The sequence below is a fragment of the Accipiter gentilis genome, chromosome 29 (assembly GCF_929443795.1).
Source record: "Accipiter gentilis chromosome 29, bAccGen1.1, whole genome shotgun sequence".
NCBI classification, from domain to species: domain Eukaryota; kingdom Metazoa; phylum Chordata; class Aves; order Accipitriformes; family Accipitridae; genus Astur; species Astur gentilis.
In genome coordinates, this window is record NC_064908.1 from 16,844,188 (window position 1) to 16,870,395 (window position 26,208).

Here is a 26,208-nt window from a genome sequence, read left to right on the forward strand (position 1 = left end):
TGGACAGTGGGGCGAGGAGAAGTCCTGGCAGCAGGGGAACTGGGCTTTTGGGACCATTGCTCTGGGCTAGCCGCGTGTGTGGCTTTAGGAACCGCAACCCTGAAGCTTCTCAGGAGCTTGCAAGCAAAGAGGCTTGATACGGCATCAGCAAGAAAAGGGCCTTTCCATGCTCCCAGGGTGGAGGTGAGGTTATTGCCCCACGTTTCTGCAGGCATAACTCACCGAGGCTGGGCCAAAGGCTTTTTAACATCCCCCGTACTAGTGTGTGTACCCCAATTACTGCTGCATTGCTCCCCTCAGCAGCAGGGAAATTCCTGTGCCTGTGTGAAAGCTTTGCAAACACCACCCCATGTTTGAAGACGCAGGGACAAAAAGGTCGGCCACAAAATCCATGTCAAAGTAGTTTATTTTTATTCTTTTTTGGTTTTTTTGGAGTGTCCCCCCCCCCCCCCGCCCCTGTGATTCCCAAAGTCCTGTACAACAGATCACCAGGTGAAGGTTAGTGAAAGCCAACCATTTGCTTAGTTTCCAAGCTACACGGGAAGGAAAAAAAAAAAGAAAAAAAGGAAGAAAGGAAGGCTGGCAAGAGAAGTACGGTCACAAGAAATGCAAAGAGGAGGGCTCAACGCGTGGAAACAAACCCTGGTGAGAACTGTACACAGGAGCACGGCCCAAGCGGCTGCCATCCTCCCAGAGCACAGGCATCGTGCTCCCGGGATGCGGCACCCCGGGGACCAAGCCCAGAATATTAAACATGTACGAAACCAAACCCCCCCACCCCCCCGCCCCAAACAGAACCCCCCGAGAAAGTCAAAGATAACTCCATTGCAAAGACTGACTTGTACTTCAAAAGATTTCCTGTGGAATTAAAAGCCCTCGTGGTTAAAAGTAAAATAGCCAGCTGGGCTGCATACAGTGTCTGTGAGCCGATGGGGCTGGAGCCACAGCTTTTTCTTCCCATCGCATCTTTAAAAAGAAAAACTGACCCAGAGCACAGCGCTGAGGCCATTAGAGTCTCTTTGCAGCCAGTCCATCCTCCGCCAGCCGTCCCCAAGTCCAGCGCGATGCTTTTAACCTGAATAATGCACAATCCAGGAGAAAGAGGGTGTTTTGTCTGACAAAAACTGTGAGTATTGCAAGGGTGGAGGGGAGGAATCGAGACAGCCAGGAGAAACCAGACCACAAGAGTCCCCGCATAGGCACCCCTGCACCGTGCAATTTCTCCTCCCAGAGCACTGAATTAACCAAACGGCTCTTTTGCAGCACATTTAGTGCAGAGGGACATGCTCGGTGGCCATCTCCCTGCTCCAGCTCTGTCGGCACAGCCCTGGCCGGATCCAGCACGGCTGGTGGAGCTGGGGCAGAGCTGGTGCCACTGCCCGGCTGTGGGAAACAGGTCGATGAAAAATGCGAAAGAGGTGGCTTTGCCTAAATCTAAAGTGTTTTGACACATTCCTGGATGGAGAGAATGTGTCATGGCTTTTTTTTTTTTTTTTTTTAAAAAAAAACAACCCACAACCCAATGCATGTAAAAATGTGCATGCAGGGGGGTGGGCACATAGATGGTCACGCTCTTGCTTGCCCAGCCCTCAACCAGAAGTCGCATATAACGTTATTTGAAGAGAGGATGCTGATTATTCGGATGGGATGGCTACGGCTGCGTTCCTCCATCTGAAATTTCACTGTGTGCTATTTCCACAGCCAGGTAATGCAATGGGTTTGCAAACCCTCCCAGCCTGGCTCCATCTGGGGAGGGGCGATGGGGCAGCTCCGGGGGTTCCAGAGGCAGGGACAGGCTGTGCACCCACCGGCCATCCTGACCCTGAGGGAATCGTGCCCGTCACCCAGGAATAAACGACCCAGTTGAGGAGTGAGATGGCCTGGGAATAGGGCAGGGCTGTACGCACGCATACACGGCTGCAGTACGGAGCGGTGCAGGGAGGGGTGGCACAAGGGTGGGCAATAGCAGCCCTGCTTTGCTATATATGTGTGTGTGTGTGTGTGTGTGCGCACTAGGGCCAGGAGCAGTCAGCTGCAGCGTGCCCCCACGACACGGCAGCAGATGCCTGCTGACTTGCAGCACGAGCCATTTTCCAGCTGACTGTGTGCCCCATTACTTGCTTGTCATCAGCCGAATGTCGAGGAGGGGCTTCTACTCCGTATAAAAGGATGCGCAATATCAAAATCCTCTTTATAAAAGAAAAAAAAAAAATGCAACGCAGCGCTAGAAAAACCTCACGTCCCAGCCGTAACCGTCCTCCCCCGCGCTCCCCTTTTGGGTTTGTTTTCTTTGCTACCCCTTTATATTGCCATTTAGCACGTCTCTACCTACAGAACGCAGAATTACATTCATTTTTTTTTTTTTCTTTTTCTTCTTTTTCAAAACTCTTCCATGAATTTCAAAAAGTTCTCCCTGCTGTTAAAAGCCCCCGGCGGCAGCGGCGAGGTGTGATGTGATGCTCCGGGCTGGGCGGGCAGCCAGAACCTCACACATCGGTGCTTATGCTGCGGCTACGGGAGAAGGCTTCCCGCATGGCCGAGAGCCGGTTGGGGTTGAGCGCCTGCAAGTTGGCCACGCTCACCGGCAGATCCAGATCTTCTTGGCTCACCGTCTTGTAGCTCACCCGGTCGCCCCCGTTGTGCAGCTCCTCGGGGGGCTCCTGCAAGAAGAAGGTGGGGGGCTCGTACGGCGTGCAGCCCGGGCAGCTGGGCCGGCTCGACGCCGGCTTTTTGCCGAAGGGGGACGAGGCGTAGAGGGACGGTCCGTTGGTCAGCACTACGTTGCGGTTGCAGTGGAGCGGCGGGATGTGGGAATGCACGGCGAAGTCGGGCTCCTCCTCGTCCTCCTCGGACTCATCCTTCTTGCAGCAGTAGTACTGAAACGGGATGGCCCCGTGGGGCCGGGGTTCAGTCGGCATCCCAAAACGCCCACCTTGCCACCGAGGGGCTGCTCCGTGCATGCCAGCCCTGGGGACCGGCAGGCAGGGGACAACGGGCTGCCCGCGGGCTTCCCTTCGCACTGCAGCATCCTTTGGGGCCACGTCCCCCCCAGCCTTACCTGGAGCCTACAGTAGCAGAGGACGGCGATGATACAAAGCAAAATGACAGTCGCTAATATTCCACCTGTGATGACCACGGTCCCGGCTGTCATCCGCCCTCTTCTCCATTAACAGCCTGCAAAAGTGAGCGCACGGGGCGATGGGGTGAGGCTGGCACTGGGCTGCAGATCCCCAAACCCTCAGCTCACCCCCTGTTCGCAGGGGACCAGAAACCAGGAGGATTCTGTGGGAGGTGACGGGCAGGATCAGGCCAGATCCTGGCACTGCGTGCCTGTTAAAGCCATCAGGGCGTCCCCGTCCCCCCCTAAATGCCACCCCGGAGGTGCAGGGGGATAAAACAAGTTTTGTGCAGTGGGTGAGAGCTTTAGCGAGCAGCAGCTCTGGGGTCACATCAGGCTTTTCTGCATCCAGCAGGGGGGAACCCGAGGGAAATATAAAACCTTCTGCCCAGTGCCCGTGGCACCCAGGGCACCCTCCTGGCTCCTGCCTGGTGGCAGACAGCTTCAGTGATGGGGGAAGGAGCTTTGCAGTGAGGATTTCTGAGCTGTACACATTTTTCTCTGAGCCTATAATCCATTTTCCCCACGAAAACAATGTGGTATTTTAATTTGGCATAAAACTGGAGCTGCTAAGTGAGCCTTTAATGACTGCAGGGACAGGCGCTCTCCCCTCCCTGAGCAGCGAGCTGCGGTACGGGATGTGTCCGGCTGCTGCAGGAGGCACCAAGCTCCTCACCTTCGCCATGGCCAAGCCACAGTTTTGGGGGGGGCTGTGGGGACACCCCGGGGTGATGCTTCTTACAGCCTTGGCCGAGCCGTTCATTCCCACCACAGCAAATGCTGCGGCTGGGACACAGTGCGCTGGACATCACAGAGTTGTTGTGGCTCAGCTTGGCCCCACGCTTGCGTTTTGGGGTACCACCAGTACCCCTCTCTCCCTGGAGTGCCCCTTAGAGGAATCTGGGTGCTGAGACAGAATTGGTAGCGGTGGAAGCTCCCTGCTTCTGGCACTGCTGGGCTCACCCACAAGGCAGATGCTGTGCATAATGCGCAGTACATGAGCCCCGCAACACCAGCACGGGTCTTGCTCTGAGCATCCCTGCCCTGGGAGCTGGCGGGAGGGCTTGAATTTCCTTCCATCCCGTGCAGAATAAGACCAAGCTCTTTTTGCCACAGGAAGGATGCTGGGGAGACGCGTACCTGCCTGCACACACCTGCTAGCAGCTATGGAGACAGCGGCACTAACACCAGCATCGCTCTGCAGCTAAAGCTCCAGCAGCCCTTCAGTGCCGCAAGTGGCAGGCTGGGAACAGGAGAAGCGACATAAATTAAGAGAGAAATCGTACCCTGACCACCTACTCTACAAGCGCTTTAACAAAGCTGGCTTCCAGCTCACGCTATCAGGTTAAAACAAAAAAACCAGCCACCCCAGCCCCAAATTACTTCAGCACCCGAGGAAAAGCAACCGTATCTGTCAGGGATTTAACCCGCTTCCAAAGAAAATAAATCTGTGGCATATTTTCAGGCGCTTAATGTCCTGCTAAAGTTGGGTAAGTGCTGAATGGATAAAGCAGTATCACATTTTATGTTGCTGCTGAGCAGCGCTGTAGGAGGGAAGGTAATTTATAACGACGTCTGAATGCCTTCTAGCACCGTGTGGCCACGGGGCAAGCGCTGGGCCAAATCCTGCCCTCATTCCTCGGGCAAAATACTCTGAGGAGGCTCGGGGGGGAGGAACACAGTCAGGAGAAGGGTTTGCGAAAAAAATGCTTTAGTGATTTAGAACCTTTGATTCTTGTTTAAAGAGGGATGGAGGCACTCGCCTGCAGACCTCGAGCTGCACTGGGTGCTGTGGGCGCATGCACCGGCTCAGCAGAGCCGGCTGGAAATGCCCGTCCGTGGGTCCTTTGCTGCTCCCATTTGCAATCCCCACGCTGCCAGGTGCCGGGCAGGCGTAGGACCCGGCTTTGGGATGGCCGGACTCAGCCCCGCGGGCTCTCAGGGCCGGGTGCTGCACCCATCGGAGAGGACTGGCATCTCAGCAAGCTCCTTGCCAGCCCGAGATGAAAGGTGGCAGGCAGAGCTCCGGCAGGGAGGGCTCCCCACCTTCCCTGACACTTAATTAAATGGCTGCCTACGCCGGGAGCACTAGCGAGGGTCGCACAGAGCCGGTTTTCATAGTTTCTATCCAGATGCGGTCAGCCAGACGTGGTATCGCAGCCGCCGCTCCATCCAGAGCAAGACCATTTGCATTTCGCTCTTTTTTCCTCCCATAACATACTTGTCTGATTAAAGCTGCGTACCTGGAAGCATTAAACTCTCCAGCGTGCAAAGGGGGAGGAAAGCAGAGCATGTGGAGGCCCATAAGCAGAACAATTCCTGTCTAGACCTCCTTTTTACATTTGTTCCTAATTTCACGCTCCACAGGCTCCCAGATTCATATATTTAGTAATAAATATCCTGGTAAAAGGAAGTGCTTTGCAGCTCCGCTGTGGTCTTGGAGAAAGTATGCAGGAGCCCTGGTATTAGGAACGCAGGCACCGAGAGATGCGGTCCCAGCAGACGGTCGCTTGGCTCCTTCCTCGCCCCTCGGTAACGTTAGGAGCCCTCCAGCTACCGAGGATGCCTGAACCCCCCCCCCGCCCCAGCCCCTCTGCCCCATCCAAATCCAGCCCCCAGCACGTCCTCCATCACTGCCAGACAGCACAGAAGGGGCTGTAGGGGGATGATAATTCTGCATGGGCTGTTTGCCCCTGGCCCAGGAGCTTTTTGCTGTAGGAAAGCAGTCCCCAGCGCCGTGGGGTGACAGGGGATGGTGGGTCTCAGGGTTACGGGAGCTTGGGTGCAATGCTTCCCCCTTCCCTGGGCACCCTGCTTTACTTTCTCAGTGTGCAAAGGACAGGTCATGCCGCAACAAACCAGACGCTTTGCTATATTACTACAGGCTGCTCCCGGATGAGCTATTTGGTCTTAAAACACAATCCTGTGCCACTTGCCTGCTTTCACCGGGACATCTACTGCTGCAGCTATAACAGCAGCAGCCCTGCAGCGGCTAGCAAGTCTCAGGGTGCGATAAAATGGCCTTTTCTATTCCTTGCAGCCTGGAGAAGACACAAGCAGAGCTCCCATCGGCTCCGGTCCCAGACTGGCAACTTTTTACCTCGCCGACACTCCCTGCGTGTCCCTGCCATGGCTGAGGATGTGGGTTTTGAGGTTGTGCTGTTCACTAGGAGCCGGGTCTGCATCAGCATCTGCCCCCCCCCTCCTTCGCTTGGGCACTGCTACGAGGGACTGACCGACCTTCCTGATGTGCTGCAGCCCGACCCAACGGGCTGGAGGCAACTTCTCAGGAGCAACAGAGAATGGGCCAGCACTTGATAATGCAGAGAGGAGAAGCAGGGGGGATGAGAAATCATCCCAAGTCACTCCCCCCCCCCCCCCCCCCCCAGGCATCTTGAACATGGCCCCTGGACCGCCGAGAGTGCCCGGTGTGGGGAAAGGCTGCTCACAGCTGCGCCTCGCTCCTGGGCTGGAGACCGGCTGTGCAGCCAGTGCCTCTCGGGATGCCTGCGTGGGAGGAAGGCTTCAGAGCAGCTGGGGAGGGGGGCTGAGTTCAGCCCATCCGAAGGCTCCAGCTAATACCCGGCTAAGCGTGGCTCCGAAATGCTGAGCTCCAGGTGCTGGAGTACTCCAGCCACGGCCGGCTCATGTGGACTGGCCTGACCCTGCCTGCCAAGGCTATGGGAGAAGGAGAGCTGGGGACTGTGAAAGAGACCACTCCAAGGCTTTTTTTAAGAGACCCTCAAGTGTCTGGTTAAGCCAGCTTCTAGGTTGCACAGGCATTTAGAACAATCTTCAGGCCAGACCTTTAAATTGATTGGGCTTCCATCTATCCCGTCCCATCCCAACTCCCATCCCCAGGGCAACACAGTCACGCCAAAGCCTTCTGCACTAGCTGAAAGTGCTGTTGTGGCAAGCACCAAAAAAAAAGGGAGCGCTGCTCCCACTGAAACCGTGCCTGCACAAGGAGACTGCGTCTTAACCTGCAAAGAGCTGGAGCCCACGGCTTGTCCTACTGTAGCGCTACCTGCATCCTCCAGCAGCCCTGGGACCTGCTTCTTCTGCAGCCAGAAGCAGCACAGCCCTCTATTTAGCAAGGAAGTTGGGAGTTGCCTTTATTCACCTGACTCCAAAAGCTGGAGATTTAAACAAAATAGACAAACGAGGTAGGAAACAACGGCTGGCAGCACGGACATAAGTGCTGGCAGGATCGCTCACGTCTGGTACCCCAGCACTGGAGCAGGCAGGAGCTTAGACCCCACCATAATAACCACACAGCCAGAAACACCCCACGCTCGAGGGACACTCGGCTCCAACCTTCTGCGTGAGACCTCTGGCTCTCGTCCTAGCCATTCTGCTGATCACAATGGTGGTCTCATTTGCAGCGGGGAGCGGGGACCAGCTCCGCTCTGCGCTTCCAAATGGCCAAGATGGAAAAAGGAGAGAAAGAAGGAAAAAAAACCCACCCCACCCTTCCCAGGGAGCGGAGGAGGCCAGCACCGTGTCCTGAAGTAACACCATCCTGCCTTGTCTTGGCTCTGCTCTGCACTAACACATCCCTGGCCGTGCTGTGTGCTTGGCCAAGTTGTTTTTCTGCTCTGAGTCCTGCTGCCGTGCGTGGGTGTCCTCCGGCACCCGGGAAGGGCCTCCGAGGGGGGGACCGACCCTGCACGCCGGCATGGCCCCCCCAGGCCGACCCTCTTCCAAGTATCACGACGATGGCTGCTGGTGCGTCAGCTTCTTGGGGCACTCTGGGGAAAAGACCCAAGGGAGAGACCTCAATGGGGGAGCACGTTCAGGTTGGGAAGATTAATTCCTACGTGGAAACTGGGAGTTGGGCAGCTGTATACGGGGGGAGCACGAGTCTGACCCTCCGTGGCGGAGGGTCATGTGCTCCACAGGTCTTGTCCTGGGTGGGCAATGCGGCCATTTCCCAGCTTGTCCGTGCACAACAAACCCTGCTGCCGATGCTTCTGAGCAAGCCCTGCTTCAGAAGAAAGGAAAAGAGCTCAGCAAGAGGCCAGGAAAATGGGAGAGCATGCAAGTGATGCCGTTTCCTTGAGCTGCTGGGTCTTGCTGCTGCTGCTTTCCACCCTGGAGCTGGGTGCAGGCAGCATTTGTGACCCAGGACCTTAGCCCAGGGTAACAAGAAATCACACTATAATAAACTGGCCAGGGCAGAGGAGGCTGGATCTGAACCCTTGATGCTGCAAAGTTTTGGGGTGAGCCTGGCTTATACTCCCCTGTTGCCCCACCGGTGCCAGGTAAGTGCCACGGCTCTGCCCAAGGATAAACCCTGGAGAGCATCGGTGTGAAGGAAAGCCACTGCCCAGACAGCAGCCACCAGCCTGGGAGGTGGGAAAGCAGCAAATAAGTTAGAAGCCAAAAACAGTTTGGTGGCAAATAAAGCCTTATTTCTGCATTTCCCCCAGTTCCTGTAATCCTACCCAGTCAATGAATAAGAGCTGGGCTGCTAGGAACAGCCGGGCAGCGTGCCAGCAGAAGACTTTGCATTTACGGAGCCAGCGGACAGGGCAGCTGCCAGAAACACAGGCGGAGAACGTGGCTTTCCATATGAAAAACACTTTAAGCAGAAGGCCTGCATCACTTTTGTTTGCTTTCTCTCTCTTCCTCCTGACGGCAGCACTCCTGGCCTGGGGGGCTGATGCTCTGCGTAAACAGCAGGGATTTAAACAGCCAGGCTTGACCACGGGTGGGCTGGGGAAAGGGCACGTGGGGGCTGGGTGCCTGCGGACCCAGTGCTTCGACAAGACCACCTGAGTGCTCCTCAACACAAGGACAAGACGAGACATCTCAGCAGTTAATGCTTCCCCATCTCAGCAGAAGTGCTTCCCATGTGGTACCCCACCATATCTCCAGGCACCCCAAGTGTCTTTTGAACACTTCGTTTACAGAGGGCACTTAACTATTTGGATAACTACTCACAATTTCGCAGGCTCATCCACAGCAGACGGGTCCTCCTGGGTGCTGCAGACAGCTCAGAGATCCCAGCAGCCCCGTCCTCCCATCTCTACCCGCTGGGACTGTACTCGCCCCAGTCTCTGCTCGGACACTGGCCCTTTCCAGAGTGCCTCCTGCACTTGGGAGGTGCTTTCCCTACCCTGAAAATGGGGGTTTGCACCACTATTGATAGTCCCTGGAATAAGAAGGATTTTTGGAAGTAAGTCTATGGCACATCAGAGGGGGCTCCACCGCCTGGGGGATGCAGCCAGGTCTGGGTGGGCACTCGCAGGCTGTAACGCTGCTGTGGGCTTTTAAACGACAAATCAGAACGGTGAGCAAAACACTTCACACCCACCTGAAACTGCATGGCCCTTTCTGGTGGCCTTTGAGCCCTTACCTGCTTTGAAGCCAATTACAGAGACCACCTATATACTCTTAGAGGTAACTCACAGCTAAGTCTGCTGTGACCCCCGCGCCCCTCCCCCCCCCCACTAAAACACCCCCAGCCCTCCTGCCCGCGGAGACAGACCCAGATACTTCAGCTCCCACTGATGTCCAGACCAGAAACAACACTTTTCAAAGGCAATCTATCCACAGTGCCTGATAAATTATTCAGCAGATAGCACATTGCTGGAATAGTGCTGAGCTCTGCAGAACAGGATCCCGGCCACCTCCAGGCTCCCGCGCTGCACGGCTGGGCTTGGGAGGCAGCTCGGGGCAGGCTGTGCTGGGGACCAGGGCTCACGGGGTGTCTGGGAACGGCCAAGGGCAGGAGAACAACACCATGGCCACGGAAAAGTGACGAGAGCTGGGGTGCGAGAGAGCCCTGACTGCCCGCAGGCGTCGGGTCGGTGCTCTCTCGTGCTGGTTTTAGCATCCTGGCAGCGAGAGTTAAGCTTGGAGGTACGTCAGGCTAATGCACGATGAGCATCAGGCTGATATGGGGATGTATCCCCTGTATTTGCATCAATCATAACCCATGATAAACTCCTCCAGGGGACTGGAGAGGCCGGGGACTGTTCCTTTCCTCTCTGCCCATTCTCAGCTCAGCCCTTTACAGCCAGAAATGCTCCCCCAGTGCTCCCAGTGCAGTGCCGATGGTCAGGCTGGCAAGGGAAACGGGGGTGGTCAAATGTCAGAGTGACCTGCTCCTTCTGTCTGCTCTTATTATCATCTGATATAGTGACACATAACAACGATATTACATATCATTAAACCCCAGAATGTTGTAATCCGAAGTTTTATTAAATATTGCATGGCAGCCCAAAAACTCCTAGAAAAGCCCCTGGTTTTCCAATAAGTTGTATATAATTTTTTCCAAATGCTGAGGACACGCTGTATACATATCCCTGCTAGTGGTGGCAGAGCAGCCAGGTTGTACGCCCGTGCGAGAGCAGTTCATTGGCAATGAAACCCAGCACAGGAGGCCCAGGCTATTTGGGTGATACATCAAACAGCAACAGCCACTCTGAATTTTGGGGTTTCCTGAAGCTTAAAAAAAAAGCAGAAGTTCATGGGACAATTAGGGATCCTCTCCCACCAGTTACCATTATTAGTTTTTAAAACAGAGATTAGGTCTTAGTGAGCCATCTGAATTTTCAGCACACTTAAGCAAGGCTGCCTTCAAAGTGCATCGATCTAGGGGATGCCTGCCCCAGCAGCACGGGAGAGGGAATATGTGCTCTGTAATAATGAGGCAATAATGTCATTTAGTACAACCAAATCATGCCTAATGAAAAATAATATTTGCACAGCTCATCAAAGCAGCATTGAGGCTTACTAAGCACAACTCCAGGCACGAATTTAAATGACTGCAGATGCTAACCGGAGTGCAGTGGTGCCGCTGGGGAGGGATGGGGGAAAACGCTGAATCACCTGGATGGTACGTGTGCTACCCTCGGGAACGTCCGGGGACATTCCAAAGGTGCTGCTTTCTCCATCCCAAAGGGACTAGGGAAGGTGTCTGCAGACTCTTCAGCATCTCCTGGAATAAAGCAGGGTACGTTCACCCTGCTCTGCCCTTCTGACTCTCTGTGAAACTGTACAGCCACATCCTAAAAAGCATCAATAGGGATGCTATCAGTATGGATAGGGATGCTAAGGACTTGGTGCTGCCCAGCAGCACATCCCTGCACACCAGCCCTGTGCTGGCATCAGTCCGGGAGGGGTAAACCCCCCAAAACAGGCCCAAGGGAGGAACTGGTACAGACATGATGGACTCACCTCTGGGTCCGACCCTGCGCACGGTGAGCTGCCACAGCAGGGGCTCATGGCCAGCTGGTCTCTGTCAGGATTTAAGAGCTGCTGTCAAACCACGCTAGAGGGTTTTACCCTCCCCAATCCCACCTTTCACTGCCCAAACAATCACACTCTGCTTAAGTACCAGGAATTATTTCCATACATCTGCTGGAAAGCAGGCCATAATCCCAAACACACATAAGCAGCCTAAACTCCTTCAAAAAAAAAAAAAAAAGAAAAAAGAAAGAAAGACAGGCTGTCTTTCCACCCTGCATCATTTAATCGCCTCTTGAATTATGGTTTAGTCAGTCTGAGATATTAGCATCAGAGAGTGCAGGTTTTGGTATTAGCAGCTTGAGATAAGCTACCGCAATCACTGCTGAGTGGGAAATAAGTCAGAGGGTGGGGAGCACCCACCTGCCCGCCCTGGGGACTTCTCTTAGCAGGGCAGTTCTGCAGGCTGGAAGTGTTCCCTGGCCAAGCTCTTCAAGCTTGGGTTAGCTTACTGAGAACTAACAATAAATTTTCCTCCTAATTAGTACTGTTTCCTGCCCAATTCACCGAGCAGGCATTGCTCCCTCCCCATCACCGTCCCGCAGGAGAGCTCCCTGCAGCCCCCCATCAAGGCACAGTCTGCTGGAGTGCCGGCAGAAAGATCAAAAAGCCTTAATTTTCAGAAAACGCTGCTGAAATGATGCACCAAAGGTGGAAAAAAACAGAATTTGTCCTTCTGAAAAAGCAACTCTTTCCAGAATTCCTCACTTCACCTGGACTTTGAAAGCTCTTCAGGCTGAAAACTACCCGCTGCTTCCCCAAGAGCCCAACACAGCCAGGGGAGCCCCGCGGGACCCCGTGCCTTACACCAATAGCTCACATCAGCTTTCCCGCTGTCACATCTCCTAGCAAACGCCTCGAGAGGAGGTTTTCACGGCTCAGACGGGACTGCTGGGGCATGCGGATGGGAAGAGACTCACACAGAGTCTCTGGCTGAGTTCTCGGCCGATTACAAGCTTGGCTGGGAGCCGGAGCTGCCTCTCGGCCCCAGGGGTGCTGACACCACAGCCGGGATGGTCTGGCATTCCCATCCACGACGGTCCTGGGGATAAAGGCTCTTACGGGCCAGGGACAGCACGCAGAGGGGTAGCAAGGTCTTGGTACCCTCTGATGACCGCCTTAAAACCATGCAAAGCAATCGGGGCAGCAGCTCTCATGGTGGCCCTCCCAGCAGTGGCTGTTTTAGCTCCGGGGATTTGTTGGCTCTGGCTGGGAAGCGGTATCTGCATGGAGCCTCATTCTTATGGGAAGACATTGCAGCAACTGGCCTGGGGGAGACGGACTGAGTCAGCCCTGCTGGGATTCAGCCCTGTGCTATTAGAAACACGACATGCTTCAAAGCTTGGGTTTGCACTTTTTAGCTTTTGCCTCGGGCAGCCACAAAGCCATGCAGACCCCTGCGTGGCACGGAGAAGAGCAGCCAGCCCCAGCTGCACGTTCAGGTTTTGTGCAACTTCTGAGCTAAAACCCTGGTTCAGCCCAGGGCCCCTGGCCCCGGCTCCTCTCTGGCTCTGGCAAATGAAGCAGCACGGTGCCCGAGAGGGAAAGCATTGCTATGCTAATACCCGTTTTACAGACAGGGAAACTGAGTCCTCAGCCGGCTAAGGCTCTGCTTTTGAAGCTAGGTTACTTGAAGTCTGTCAAATATCAGCCCATTTCCAGACTAAGCTGGCTTCTCCCAGGCCAGGCAATGGGTAAGCGGCAAGCCGGGATCAGCTCCGCTCTCCTTCCACCCCCTGTGCCGGTGGTTGGGAAGGATGAATCCCCACACATGACCTGGTGGCCCCTGCAGATGTCCTGAGACGCAGATGAGCCATCGATCCTGAGATGCAGATGAGCCGTTGATCAGGGGCTGGGGAAGGAAGGACACGCACAGTGTACGTTTCCAGTAAGCAGTAAATCCAACAGCTTTGCATTTCCAAGAGGTATGAACGCAGCTCCGCGGGACGGGAAGATCCTCGGCAGATCAAAGTCTTTGTGAGCCGCACAACTCGCTCTCATTTGCTCAGGATTCACGGACCCAAACAGGCTGGGGCGGAGGCAGCAGGGAGCACCGTTTCCTTGGTGCTCGTTAAATGCAGCGACCTGAGAGCTCCAGGGACCACCATCCACCCAGCTGCAGTAACGGGCAGGAGGGGGACCAGCACCCCTCTGTCCTTGCCCCCCTCCCCCCTCGGCTGTGGGTGGGTGGCTGATGGCCAGTGACACCTCCAGCAGCCCCACGTTGTCCCCCCAGCACCCCGCTGTCCCTTGCCCTTTCCTGAGCTGCCCGGGGCATCCCGCTTATTCCTCATCAGTCGCCGTTCCTCTGCCCTTGTGACACAGACTGCCTGCAGCGTGACCTGGGTCTGTGCTTCCAGCTCCTGCTGTTGAATGACACCGGGTGACTCCTCGGGTGCTGGCTGCCACCACCCAGCATCTCCCAGAGACAAGCCCTTGGGGCTGCCTGAACAACCGCTCAGGCACCAGCAGCCCCAGCTGGGATCTCCAAAGAGATATACGGTCTTGCCTTAAAAAAAAAAAAATAAATAAAAAATCATAAAAAAGGGTAGGGAGTTTCCATAGCTACAGCTTTACATTGCTCTGGTAAAGGCTCAGGTTCAGCCCATGTAACGAGAAGCAAGCAGAGTGTTTTTCCCACTCCAGCCCAGCAAGGTAGCATGGTGCATGAATAAAGGAGTGAAGAGGAGAGAGAGAGAGCTCAATGATTTTGGAAATAAAACATAAATGTGAAAGAGTGGCACGTAAGGCTGCTGCTAGCACTGCGCTCCCTGCCCTGCCTGACCCACCGCTTCTATGGGGCATGAGTTGCCTTTGCAGGTGGGGAGGGAAGGAGCCCTCACAGCCCCCCTGCTCGACAGCCCGGCGAGCGAGACATGCACTTTCATGCCTCTCGACGTGGTCAGAGACCAAGAACTGCTTCATTTAAATGACGGTCTGGGTGGTGCTCCCAGGGCTGGACTTCCAGAGAGATGGGGAGCCGGCGCAAGCAGCGATTCTGCAGAGATTTAGCGCTGCTGCCGATGCAGAGTCACTGTCCACAGGACCTGGGGACGTGGGGTTTGCCTTGCTTCGTATCTGTACCTTGTACAACATAACGTTATGCACTTTGGGCTGGTGTCAGCACCGCGGTTCATGGGAAAGCACACATGCAGTTGCAAACCACTCTGATCATGAACAAGAGGGCGATGGGCTTCCTCGTTGCTTGTGATCAGGAGTTTTCCTACAGGCAGAAAAATCTCCTTATGTTATCCTTTTTAATAAGGATTTATCATTGCTGCATCAGGGGAATTAATACAGACCGTCTGAGAGGGTAATTTTCAGATTCTTGGCAACTTACACTAAACCGGTTCCAGTAAATTCTTCCTTTTTTCCTCACCTTAATTCTGTTACAGCTTTTCCTGGGAGATGAGAGAGGGAAAGATTTAATTCCGAGGGAAAAAAAACCCCAAACCAACAAAATCCTAAGCAAAAAAAGCGGAAAAGATAAAGTAATTCATACAGCTCAGCTGAAAACTGTCATTAGGCGAATAAAGAAACAGAGAAAAACCTTCACACAAATTGCTTTGCTCAAAACCATGTGGGCTTAACAGAGCTGCTGGGATCAAATGTTTGAAATATCGACTGTTCCCAGGGACAGCATCTTTCAGAAATCAAAACACATGTGATGGATCTTTTTCCCTAGCGTCAGCATTAGGACGACGCAACCCCTGTCTTTGAAATGACTCCTTGATGCTAGAGAGGCCCTTGAGAGCGATGCGGTGGTTCGTGCTCCCGCACACTCGCTCTGCCATCTTCTCGCCGTCCCCAGGAGCCAAAGCAATGCTACCGCCGGCACCGAACGGCACGGGAAACTGAGGCAGGCGAGGCTGGTGGGTGCTCCCACCGCTTCTGCTGGCGTTTGATGCCCACACGCCTCGGGCTCTGCGCTCCCCAGCTCCTCCAGTTTGCGGCACATCAGTGCCGGCATCTTCCCGAGCAGGCTGCGCTTTCTGCCTTCCTTGCTTAAATGATGATGCCTGACTTGCAGCACCTCAAAGGACTAGAAAATGCCAAGTAGCTTCTCTTTGAAAGCCAAGCTTTAGACTAGCGCTTGGAATCACCTCTAAGCGTTTGAGCCCATCCTTGGCCTTGCTGAAGGTTGGACAGGCCAGGGTACCAACAGCAGCTGTACCTGCTGTGGGATGGGCTGTGCTTCCCGCAGCCCTGGGGGGGGGTCAGATCCCCTAACCCCCTAGGGACACGCATGCAGAAATGCTTCCATCCATCCTGGAAAGCAGGAGGAGACTCACAGGCCAGCGCTGCCCCACTCCACCCTCTGAATCCCAGCAGAATTTCACCCTTCCTTACTTGCACAGCGAGCTCACGTCGCTTGAACACGTTTGCTGGAACTCATTGGGAAGTAGGTACGTTATGCTGTGAAATAACACTTTCTGCCCCAGAGCTAACCTTGCAGTCGTAATGAACTGAGAACCCGTAACCAAAGTAGCAAAACCTTTCACTGAACCTAGGCTGGTTTTCTGAGCTCTCTAGACATCACCCTGGCCATGCTGATGCTGTAGTACCACAAGGAGCGCTTCACTAACAGCCCACCTCAATGGTAAACCGTATAGAAACCTGCTGAACAGATAAGTTTAAGTCTTACAAACCCCAGACCTGCAAACGTGAGCATCTTCACTGCCCTGTGCCCGGTTAGCAGACCACAGCTCATTGAAACGCAGGTGCACGACTCGCAGATGCCCCTCGCAAGGTTAAACACACCACGGGTATCCTCTGGGAATTGGGATTACATTCACCACTGTCTCAAACTACAGGCCTTTTTAATAAAACCCCCTGCAATCCGGCTGCCACTGCTCCTGGGCTTGACAGCGGAGAGACCGAGCAGCACGTGGGAGCCCAGGAATTTCTGCTGTGATCACAGGACGCTTCAGTTCTGCTTCTGGTTGGTTTAATTAGGATATCATGACATTGCACAAGATTCGGGTTACACGGCAACGTTAGCATTCGTATCAAACAAAGCACTTGTTCTTTTCAGTTTCCTGCAAATGTTCTCATCTGTAGTCATTTTTGGAAATCTTCTTTTTTTGGGCAAAACCCAAACACTGGCTACAGCAACAGCGTGCCAGTGTTAGCAGTTCTGAGGCTGGGCAACTCTAATCCTCTGCAGTCAATGGTACTGCTGTAGCCCAGCAATATTCATGCTTTATATTAACTAGCAATCAAGTCAGACAGTATTTTAAAGACCAACCCTTTGTCTGCCAATCCCAACATTCAACAGTATAACATAATATTTACAAAGGTAGCCAGAAAGCAAGTAAGATCAGTGCTTGGTTTCTCAGAAACCAGTATCACAGTCTTGTGTTTTCTATAACCTATGTTGTTTTATTTAAAAATACAACAAAAACAAAGATGCGATGCCAGAAACACAAGGGAAAATATGTGCAACCAAGAAAACCCCACTTTCTGTGGGCTGAATCTGCTCCCACGAGCTACTGTGAAAATCGGGAATAACTCTTCAGAAGACAGTAATGCTAAACTGTTGCAAATCAGAAAAAGCTAGCTGGAACTGTCTAATATTAATTGCATACATATTATGCTTGCCTTTTTATCTCAGGGGGGCAATGCCTGCCCACGGGATGTCACATCCACCAGGCCTCCACCGTAAAGAGCAGCCGGGATCATCCCGCTCACAAACCCAGAACCGAAGCAGCCGTGAAGATGCGACAGCCCCGGGAGCAAAATCCCGGCTGCAGCTCAGCCTGCCCTGCTCCTCCGCTCTGCGACACCCCGCATGGTGGGCACCTCCATCACTCCTTACAGTCCAGAATTAGACACGGGGGTTTTATGTCTCCGAGGTCCCAAATGCCCTGGGAGCTACTGCCCGAGCTGGAGCGAGCTCAGGGATGCCAGCACCCGGCGCTGCACACCAGAGGTGCCATCCTGTGGGTACAGCTTTGGCTCCGGCGCAGTCAGTAAAAGAAAATGGCTTTGGTGACAGCTGGATCCGAGAGGTCACCTGGGGGGGGGGGGGGGGGGGGGTTGAGAAACATCTTTTGAGGGCTTTTATGCAGTTGGGTGGGGAAGAGGGGGGCTGGCCCCGCTCTTACCAGGGCCACGCTCTCGGGAGAGCTGTGGCCACGGGCAGCAGCCGAACCACGCAGCTTTTTGTCTGTCCCTGTTTGCACAAGGAAAGGAGGTGCAAAGGAAACCCACGGGACAGACGTTAAGTTTGAATTATTCCCCCAGTGCCTCCTTTGTGTAATATAACAATAAACCCACAAAATTTGCCTAACAGCAAACCCAAATCGACACTTATTATCCTTCCCCTCCCAACTCCACTCCCACTCTCGCAGCACGGCTGTATTTCCCCAGATCCCACCACTAATCTTTCCAGGGCTTAGCTACCCAGCAGGAGACACCAATCAAACCAAGACCCCTCTTTTTCCTTCCACAGGAGAGCCTTATAAATTACATCCCTGTAAATCTCTGCTTACGCTGGCTTGCAGAGAAGGCAGGGAGAGATCCCCAAGACCGAGGCCGTGCATTTCCCAGGCCACCCTCCCGCAGCCGGGACACCGCAGCACTTGCTCAAAACCGAGCCTCTGGCAGCTTCCATACTATATTTTTCTCCCCAGGCAGGAGTTTAGCTTGGATTGCCACAAAAGGCATCACATCTTGCTATGTAACTCACATATATTGTGTTATCTAAAGAGTGACAACGTGCACGCTATTGTTCTGCGGATGCAAGGGTGGGAAACCAGGAGGAAGAAGGAGCATCGCTGCCTGCAGGGGCAATGCAGGCAGACACCGGTTAGGAAGAGCGTCCCTGCACTGCACAAGCTGTAATCTAGCTCTGAAGGCAGGCAACAGATAAAGGAGAGAGTTAATGGTTTGCTAAAGCTCAGGCAGGAAGATCCACGACAGGTCTTAAAACAAATCTACGCTGAGAGCAAAGGGAATCCAGATGTAAACGGGATGGCAAAGCCAAAGCAACACCCTCCGCTTAAATGGGGAAGTAAACGCGGGCTTCAGAAGAGGAGCTCTGTGCTGGGATTGCACTGTCCCTGCCGGTCACCTCAGAAAATACTGTATTATTTCCTAGGGAAAAAAACCCAAACAACCCAGAGGAGCGAAGGTGGAATATTGGGAATAAAAATGAGCAAAGCTATTTGTAGGTAAGTTATTTTTCTCACAGGAAATGGTGCCTGTAAGTGGATGCTTTAGCAGAGCTGTGATTTGCACGCTGTAACGCAGCCGCTTTGGGGACTCATCTGGCACTTGCCTGTGAACTCCCTCTGTCTCCTGGCACGCTCCCGCATCATCACAGCAAATACCCGCTTCGATGGAGCCCGTGTATCATCTTTTACAACAAAGTCCAAGACAACTCTCTGTTGTGATAGGTGCCAGCTTACAAGTCTTTGAATCTCAAGACATTTTGATCCACTTCAGTTGAAGTGACCCAAGCTGGGGAGAGGAGGGGGGAGACAACGACTTCTGAATCCATCACAAGGCTACGGTGGTCCCCAGAGGGTTTCAAAGCAGCCACGTCACCCAGCAGTCTGGGTATTTATCATCCCCCAGGCAGGCGCTTCCCTTTCATTAATGCTGATGTGTTTTCCCCCTTAACCTCAAACAGTCCGAAACTCGCAGTGAGTAAAGAGACAGCCTGGCTTTGACTGATGACAGCTCTGCAGGTACGAGCGGAACAGACCGTGCTACAAGAGGCCAATTTTGTCCATTACGGTCCAGCCTAGATTTTCAGGCAGCTGAGGTACTACGGACTGCTCCGCACAGGAAAAAATGAAACCCCAAAGGACTTTTCCTCCCTGGTTGCTAAGAGTCCCCTCCAGCAGAAAGGAAGGAAATCCCAGCTGTGTGGCGCGCCCACCGCTTGCAATTCTCCCAATATAATGAGCTTATGAGCTTCTGAGGCTCAGACCCTGTGATGAACTCGTACCTAGAGAAAAGCCAGAGCGTGGCCTCAAAGCCATACGTACCTAAAGCTGGCAGTGCTTCGTCCCCTGCCTGGCGAGAACATCATCTCCTTTATCCCCTGCCCAAGAGAGGCCAACCAGTGCAGCCTTGGAGGAGCCTAAACTGGAGTTTAGTAGCAATTCACAGCAAAAAACCTACAAGCTTTTTCACCAAAGCCTATTTTTCAGGCTGGCAGCTTCTGACGGTTATCTCACCACCTAAGTTTTCTGTAATTGGTATCTCGGAAAGGAAGGAAGAAGAGGACAGGGCTGCGGAGCAAGAGCAGGGACTGACCCGCGGGAGGGCAGGGCTGGAGCACCAGCAGATGAGCAGAAGGGAGAAGGCAGACAGGGAGCAGCAGGCTGGGGTGTGTGGGCTCTGAAGAGCAGCTCCGAGCAGCTCTCCTCCGGCACCCACTGCCAGGGCTCCTCTGCAGCGCTGGCACAGCCACCGGATGAGGCAGAGGAGGGCTGGAGCCATCACCTGGGACGGGATTGTCCCGCTGTGGTCAGGGTGCCCTGGTCAGCTCCAGCACTGCACGGGCACCCCCCCATCTCGCTCCCCTCCCACCTCCCCCTCAGAGAAAATCAGTGGCAAAACAGAAAGAAAGATGTGGGAGTCCACGACATGATTTCCTGCCCGTGACGGTTCTCCGAGGGGCGTGAATTTAATGGTGAGAATTAATTCTGTTTGCCCTGGGGCCAAGGTAAGAAGCCAGGAGTGATTTCTGCCGGGAGCATGTGCAGATGTAAGGCTGGTGTGAGTGGCAGCAAAGCCACGTCTCTTCCCTTCTGCCCCATGCGAGCGGCATCCTTGTCACCTGGGTGAGAGAAGGAGATGATGGCTGGCACTTTGCTCCTGCCAAAAATTCACTCGCCCTTCTTTTTCTTTTTATTATAAGGAGGCTATTAACTGAATGGGGACATGATGAATAAAGATGTGGGCTGCAGAGTGTCTCTTACAGCGGCCTCGCTGAGCCCTCCGAGTGCTGGCAGACCTCGCCAGCCCCCCCTCTCCCTGCAGAGCCTCCCACCCTCGTCTCAGGTGCTCAGAGGCAGTTGCTTTATACACGGCTAATGACATTTATTTTCTTTACAGAGCCTCGGGGAGGACTCTTTCTCTCGCCCTCCCTGCTGATGTGAATCCTGCTGCCTTATTATGCTGAGCTGAGGCTTTTTTTTTACTGTTGAACTGCTGGTGGTCTCCCCTATGTTCCCCGTCTGTGCCCCCCAGCCTGCTCTTCCCACAGCCAGATGCACATTTCCTGGGCTTGATCCAACCAGCATTGAAGTAAAGACAAAAACTCCTCACGTTTTCAGGTTGGATCAAGTCCCTGGCCTGGCGGGGACGGGCTGAGACTTGCTTTTGGGTTTCTGGTAACTTGCCTCTAAGATGTCCTTCAGAAAAAAGGCAATTATCACAGTGCCATTAAGGTTTTCCCCACTGCACGGCCAGATAACTCGCTAGGAGTCTTTTGAAATAACCTTTAAACAATAGATCCTTGTCTTGTTTACTGAATGTTTCTGAACTCAACAGTAATGCATCCAGATGTCACCCGTGTCTACTGTAGGCCTAACTATTTCTGGAAACACACCGAGGGCAAATTGCTTGGATAATGTCAGATATTGTTGCAGAGAGAATGTGACAAGTTTCCATCTCTTTGATAAAAGCTGTGGAGCAGAGAGATGTTTCCCAGGGCAGCAAAGCCGCCTGCACCTTCAGCTCAGCCCCGCGCCGGACCTGCATCCCTGCCTGTAGCTCATGGGCAGGTACAAGGGGCAGGCGCTTTCCAGCTGGGGAGAAAATTAGTGTTATTGTCAAACAAAGCTCGGCAAGCTCACAAACTGCCGTGCTGGGTGGTGTGTCGCTGCGGGGGGCTTTTGTCCTGGAGGTAGGAGGTGGGGAGAGAAGCACTGGAGACAGCGAGGAGGGGCTGAGCTCCGTCATGGCCAGGCAAACTTGGGGAAGACGTCTTGGCCCGTCTTGTGCCATTATCCTGAATGAAGCTGAACACCAGCTCTGAAGCATCATAGGTGCTTGTTTCAACGAGTAAGATAAAACTCTGTCTGAAGTGAGAGGGCAAACAGATCTCCCCCAGCCCCTTGACTCATCTCTTCTCTCCACTCCACGGCCTGCCAAGAGGAGCGCCAGCCAAGGTTGACGCCAGCACCCAGCAGTGTCCCAGGCTGCACCTTACACTGCTGCCTCCCCGACTCCAATGAGAAAACTGTTCTCTTGGCCACGTAGAATGGGGCAAAATCATCCGCGTTGTGATTTTGGCCTAAATCGGCTCGGTTCCTGTGCCCCCTCTGCGCTGCCTCTGACACAGGCACCTTGAGAACCGCACGGTCCACGGGAGCCAGGTCCTCCCTCTGGTGCCCTGAACTGCTACTAATGGGTCATGGCTGTTATTAAGCTTTCCTGCGAAAAATGGGCCCAAGGATGTTTCAAAATGTTATTATTACGACTTCTAATTTTGTTCCCCAACCTTTCCAGTTGACCTCTGCCCAGGGCTGTTCTCACGGGGACTGCAGAGCTCACAGGCTCCTGAGGTCCCAGCCTCGTCCGGCTGGCCTCAGCTGTGATCTGAATATGGCTGGAAGGTCTGAAGAGGATCAAAGTCCATCATCCAACATATTCGTCATCCCTCTGCCAATCTGCTGGGATATATGCTTTTTTCTCAGACAACGGGTGAACCAATCCTGCCTACTGTAATAAATTAAATCATGAGGAGAGAAGGAGATAACAGGCAACGACACGGGAAGAAGTGTAAATTGAAATGGGAACGAGTTGCAAGTTCAAGCCCAACACCTGCCACATCTCCTCCATCCCTTCCCTGCTCTTCTTCAATGTTCTAAGTGGCATCACAAGCTGTGGCTGCGAGACCCCTGCCAGTAGCAAGCACCTCTTCACTGGCCACATCCTTATCCATATCCATGACAACACGACAGCCAGGTACCAGAACACAACGAGTGAGAAGGTACCGAGTTATCCCCGTCTCCTCCACCAGCACGAATACAGCTAGGCACTGCGCAGCCAAATGAAAAGCTGTATAAATACCTTACAGCTTGGGCAGCTGCAAAACCCCTCCCTGACCCACGTGCTGGGCACCGAGGACATATCCTGATGTGCCCAGTGGTTAGTGCCACGGACAACTTCAGCCTGCGAGGATGCAGCTGAGCTCTCTGGGCTGCACATAAATGCCCAAGGGAATTAAGCACCTTTATCTCTTTGAATCGGGGGGCCCAGCAAAACTTTTAAAGGATCCTAAGGGGGTTGCTCAGGTACGGCTGTAGGGTCGGCAGGTGTTCTTCAGCTTTACACATGGGAATACTTTTAGAAAGACTTGGGGCAATACACTACTGACAGCGAGCGGGTCCTCTGTCACTTAGCCACTTCTGAACATGTTCTCCTTAGATCACAAAGCCTGTGAGACCAGCCTTAAGGCTTGACTCTCGTGTCATCTACGCGAGGGTTTGGGGACTGCTGCGGTTGCAACGGAAAAGGATCAGGAGGAGATGTGACAGCTAGACCGATCTACCAGGCTTTGCTGGAAAAAACAAAGAGAAGCACGGTGCAGATACAGCCAGTAACCACAGCGCCGGTAACGTTCTGCAACTCTTTTGTGCTCAGGTAGGCACAGGTATTTAAGAACTGCCTGTGTTTGTAATCTGTGTTCACTGATGAGAAAACAGAAAGGAACAAATGCGGTTTCCTTCCTTTCCCCTCACATCCCCACATCCTTCGTAAGTGAGAACCAATGTACCGAGGGGTGATAAATCAACATCAGTCGCTTTGCGGGGGATTTTGTTTAAGTTCTTTATATCTACTGAGCACCAGCACCGTTCCTTAAGAGGTCCTGTCATCATCCTGCACAGAAATCCTGACACGCAGAGGAAGGAGGTTACACTTCTAATTACAGCTGCCTGGTCTTTAAGGTGTTTGAAACCTCTTTTCACCACCTGACAGCCGTAATGCATCTTTCTGCTCATTTCAGACTAGATGAAAACCAACCATAAAAGGTTGCAAACAACCTTCTGTTATTCACACGCCATCGCAGTGGGGCAAGCAGCTAAATACAGGTGCGCGGATAGTTCATGCACAATTTACATAAACTGTTCTCCCTTAACAGCATTACAATTTAGATGCTTACTCAGTGAAGACAAGATACAATGACTAAAAAACCCCATCATACTGGGTACTTTTGCTCAAATGAGATCACCCAGGAGCACTGTCTGCACTCTAAACATTGGGATATCCTCCAGGTTTCCTAAAATGACAGGCATCCATCATGAAAGACTGAAGCATGTGATTTTACCATCGAGGTTTTTATGCTGATTTCACTGCTCGTTTTAGGCTAGAAGACAATCTGTTGAACCTCAAAGTGCAGTCTTCTCTTACCTTTAATTTATTCTGTCAGAAAACTGTCTACCTTAATGAGTATGAGCACACCCCCACTACCTTCCAAGTTTGGTGATCTGTTATGTCAAATATAAATAATCCTGTCTGAAACCAGTCGATACGGGGAAATGAAAAGCCATCTTCCCCTGGGGGATTTCTCTCTCCCTCCCACAGCCCCCCTCCCAGAGCCTGCAGACTACCTTTAACGTACTGAACAACGTCCACGTACTTCTGAGAGCGCAGACCTAGACGGCTGCTGTATTAATCAAATAGTGACAAAAACAACCCACAGATAACTGTGCCATCACCTTCCTTCCATTCAACTCCAGATTCCTCTCCATCACCGTTGCTCCGTTGCGTGTGAGCTAGCGGGCTGGTTTGCTGCCTAACCTGGGGCCGGAGCGGTATCTACAAAGTCATCGGGATGGAGTGAGGGGTTCCTACGTTCTTCGGGGCCAGGACACGAGAAAGATAGGAACAAACCTTCGTCCTAGGTGCATGGCTCCAGGTGAGATGCCCAGCCAGGTGACCGAGAGAGGCCCGTTCCAGCCCCACGCTGAGTGTGCAAAGAAGGACGAGCTCTCCCCGGGGCAGAGAAGGACACGACCCACACACCCAGGCACGGCATGGGATGGGGGCAGCTTCCCCACCCCATCCCTGAGAGATGCTTTCATGATCTCCTTCATAGGCATGGCTTTGAAACTAAAGATGCTGTAGGAGCTGGGAAAACCAAGCCTGGAGCATCCTGGAATTTTTCATCCTGGTCTAAGGCGGTGGGACTTGACCAGTCGCCCCTGAGACAGGCTATCGGGGTGCGGATGCTGGGCAATTCTCCACGTCCCTATTCGCTCTGCCTCCCCCCCCTCCAAATCCCTTCCCAACCCCAACTCTCGCAGCCGGGGCTATCCTCTGCTTGTTTTCCTCCTTGCAGGCATTCCCCCGGGACGCGGGGGTTAGCTGCCGGTTCCCCCGGAGCAGCAATCCCACCGGTACTGAAAGGCAGTTTAGGATGCACCGGGAGGGGGGATAAAAGGGGGGGGGGGGGGGGGGGAAAGAAGTGAAGGGGGGAAATGCACGGCAAAAGACCCCACCGTTGCGAAGGACGGGGAGAAGGAGCCCAGGCAAAGCCGGGGGAGGTCGGTCTACGAGCGGCCGAGCCTCTCCCCCGCTCCGCCGCCCTGCCCTCCCCGCTTACCTTCAAACGGGGGAATTGTGCTGGATCTCTCAGGTGAGGACCGCGTCTCCCGAAGTCTCCAGCTCGGAGAGCATCAATGCAAATAAAAAAAAAAAAAAAAAAAAAAAAATTAAAAAAAAAAAAAAAAAAAAAAAAAAAAAAAAAAAAAAGGTTAAACAGACAGACGCCAGCTCACGGTGCGGAGCAAGCGAGCCGGCAGCAGCCACCCTCCTCTCGGCACATGGCCGGGCCCGGCAGCGGCGGCGGCTCTGCGGGGGAGCGCTCCCTCCCCGCCCCGCGCCCCAGCGCCGCCGGGGCCGCCAATGACGGCGGAGCGGAGCGGAGCGGAGCCGGGAGGAGCGGCGCCCCCCCGAGCCCCGCACCGGGGCCGCACGGGCAGCCGAGCGGTGCTGCCGGCCCCCGAACGACCCCCGGGAGGCGAGCGGTGGGGAGGGTTGTTCGTTGCCCTGGTGCGGGATGCCGGCCTGGGTTGGGGATCCGGGCCGGGCCTCGGTGGGGGGGGGGGGAGCAGAGCGGGGTCGGCCTCACAGAGCTGGGTCACCCCCTCACAGAGCCAGGGACACCCCCCCAGAGCCAGGTGACCCGCCCCCCAGAGCCAGATCAGCCCCCCAAAGCCGGGTGACCCCCCCCCCCCCCCCCGAGCCGGGTCACCCCCTCACAGAGCTGGATCACCCCCCCAGAGCTGGCTGACCCCCTCACAGAGCCGGATCACCCCCCTAGAGCCGGGTGATCCCCCCCCCCCCCCGAGCCAGGTGACCCCCTCACAGAGCCGGATCACCCCCTCACAGAGCCAGGGACACCCCCGAGAACCAGGTCACCCCCACACAGAGCTAGGTGACCCCCTCACAGAGCCAGATCACCCCATCACAGAGCTGGGTCACCCCCTCACAGAGCCAGGGACACCCCCCCAGAGCCAGGTGACCCGCCCCCCAGAGCCAGATCACCCCCCCAAAGCCGGGTGACACCCCCCCCCCCCCCCCGAGCCGGGTCACCCCCTCACAGAGCCGGATCACCCCCCCAGAGCTGGCTGACCCCCTCACAGAGCCGGATCACCCCCCTAGAGCCGGGTGATCCCCCCCCCCCCGAGCCAGGTGACCCCCTCACAGAGCCGGATCACCCCCTCACAGAGCCAGGGACACCCCCGAGAACCAGGTCACCCCCACACAGAGCTAGGTGACCCCCTCACAGAGCCAGATCACCCCCTCACAGAGCTGGGTCACCCCCTCACAGAGCCAGGGACACCCCCCCAGAGCCAGGTGACCCG

The 26,208-nt window shown here is 54.2% G+C and overlaps 1 protein-coding gene across 2 annotated transcripts; it reads right to left on the reverse strand.

Moving 5' to 3' along the window:
- Positions 1–805: 805 nt before the first annotated feature.
- Positions 806–25,073, reverse strand: FAM163B (family with sequence similarity 163 member B). Of its 2 annotated transcripts, none has more exons than XM_049833055.1 (3): positions 24,945–25,073; positions 3,059–3,174; positions 806–2,876 (listed from the first exon to the last, which is right to left on the reverse strand). In XM_049833055.1, exons 2-3 carry the CDS (start codon positions 3,149–3,151, stop codon positions 2,487–2,489), a joined length of 483 nt encoding a protein of 160 aa, XP_049689012.1. In that variant the 5' UTR covers positions 3,152–3,174; positions 24,945–25,073; the 3' UTR covers positions 806–2,486. The 2 variants fall into 2 exon arrangements, with proteins under 2 accessions (XP_049689012.1, XP_049689013.1); XM_049833056.1 differs by having other exon boundaries at positions 3,059–3,282.
- Between the last annotated feature and the right edge of the window lie 1,135 nt (positions 25,074–26,208).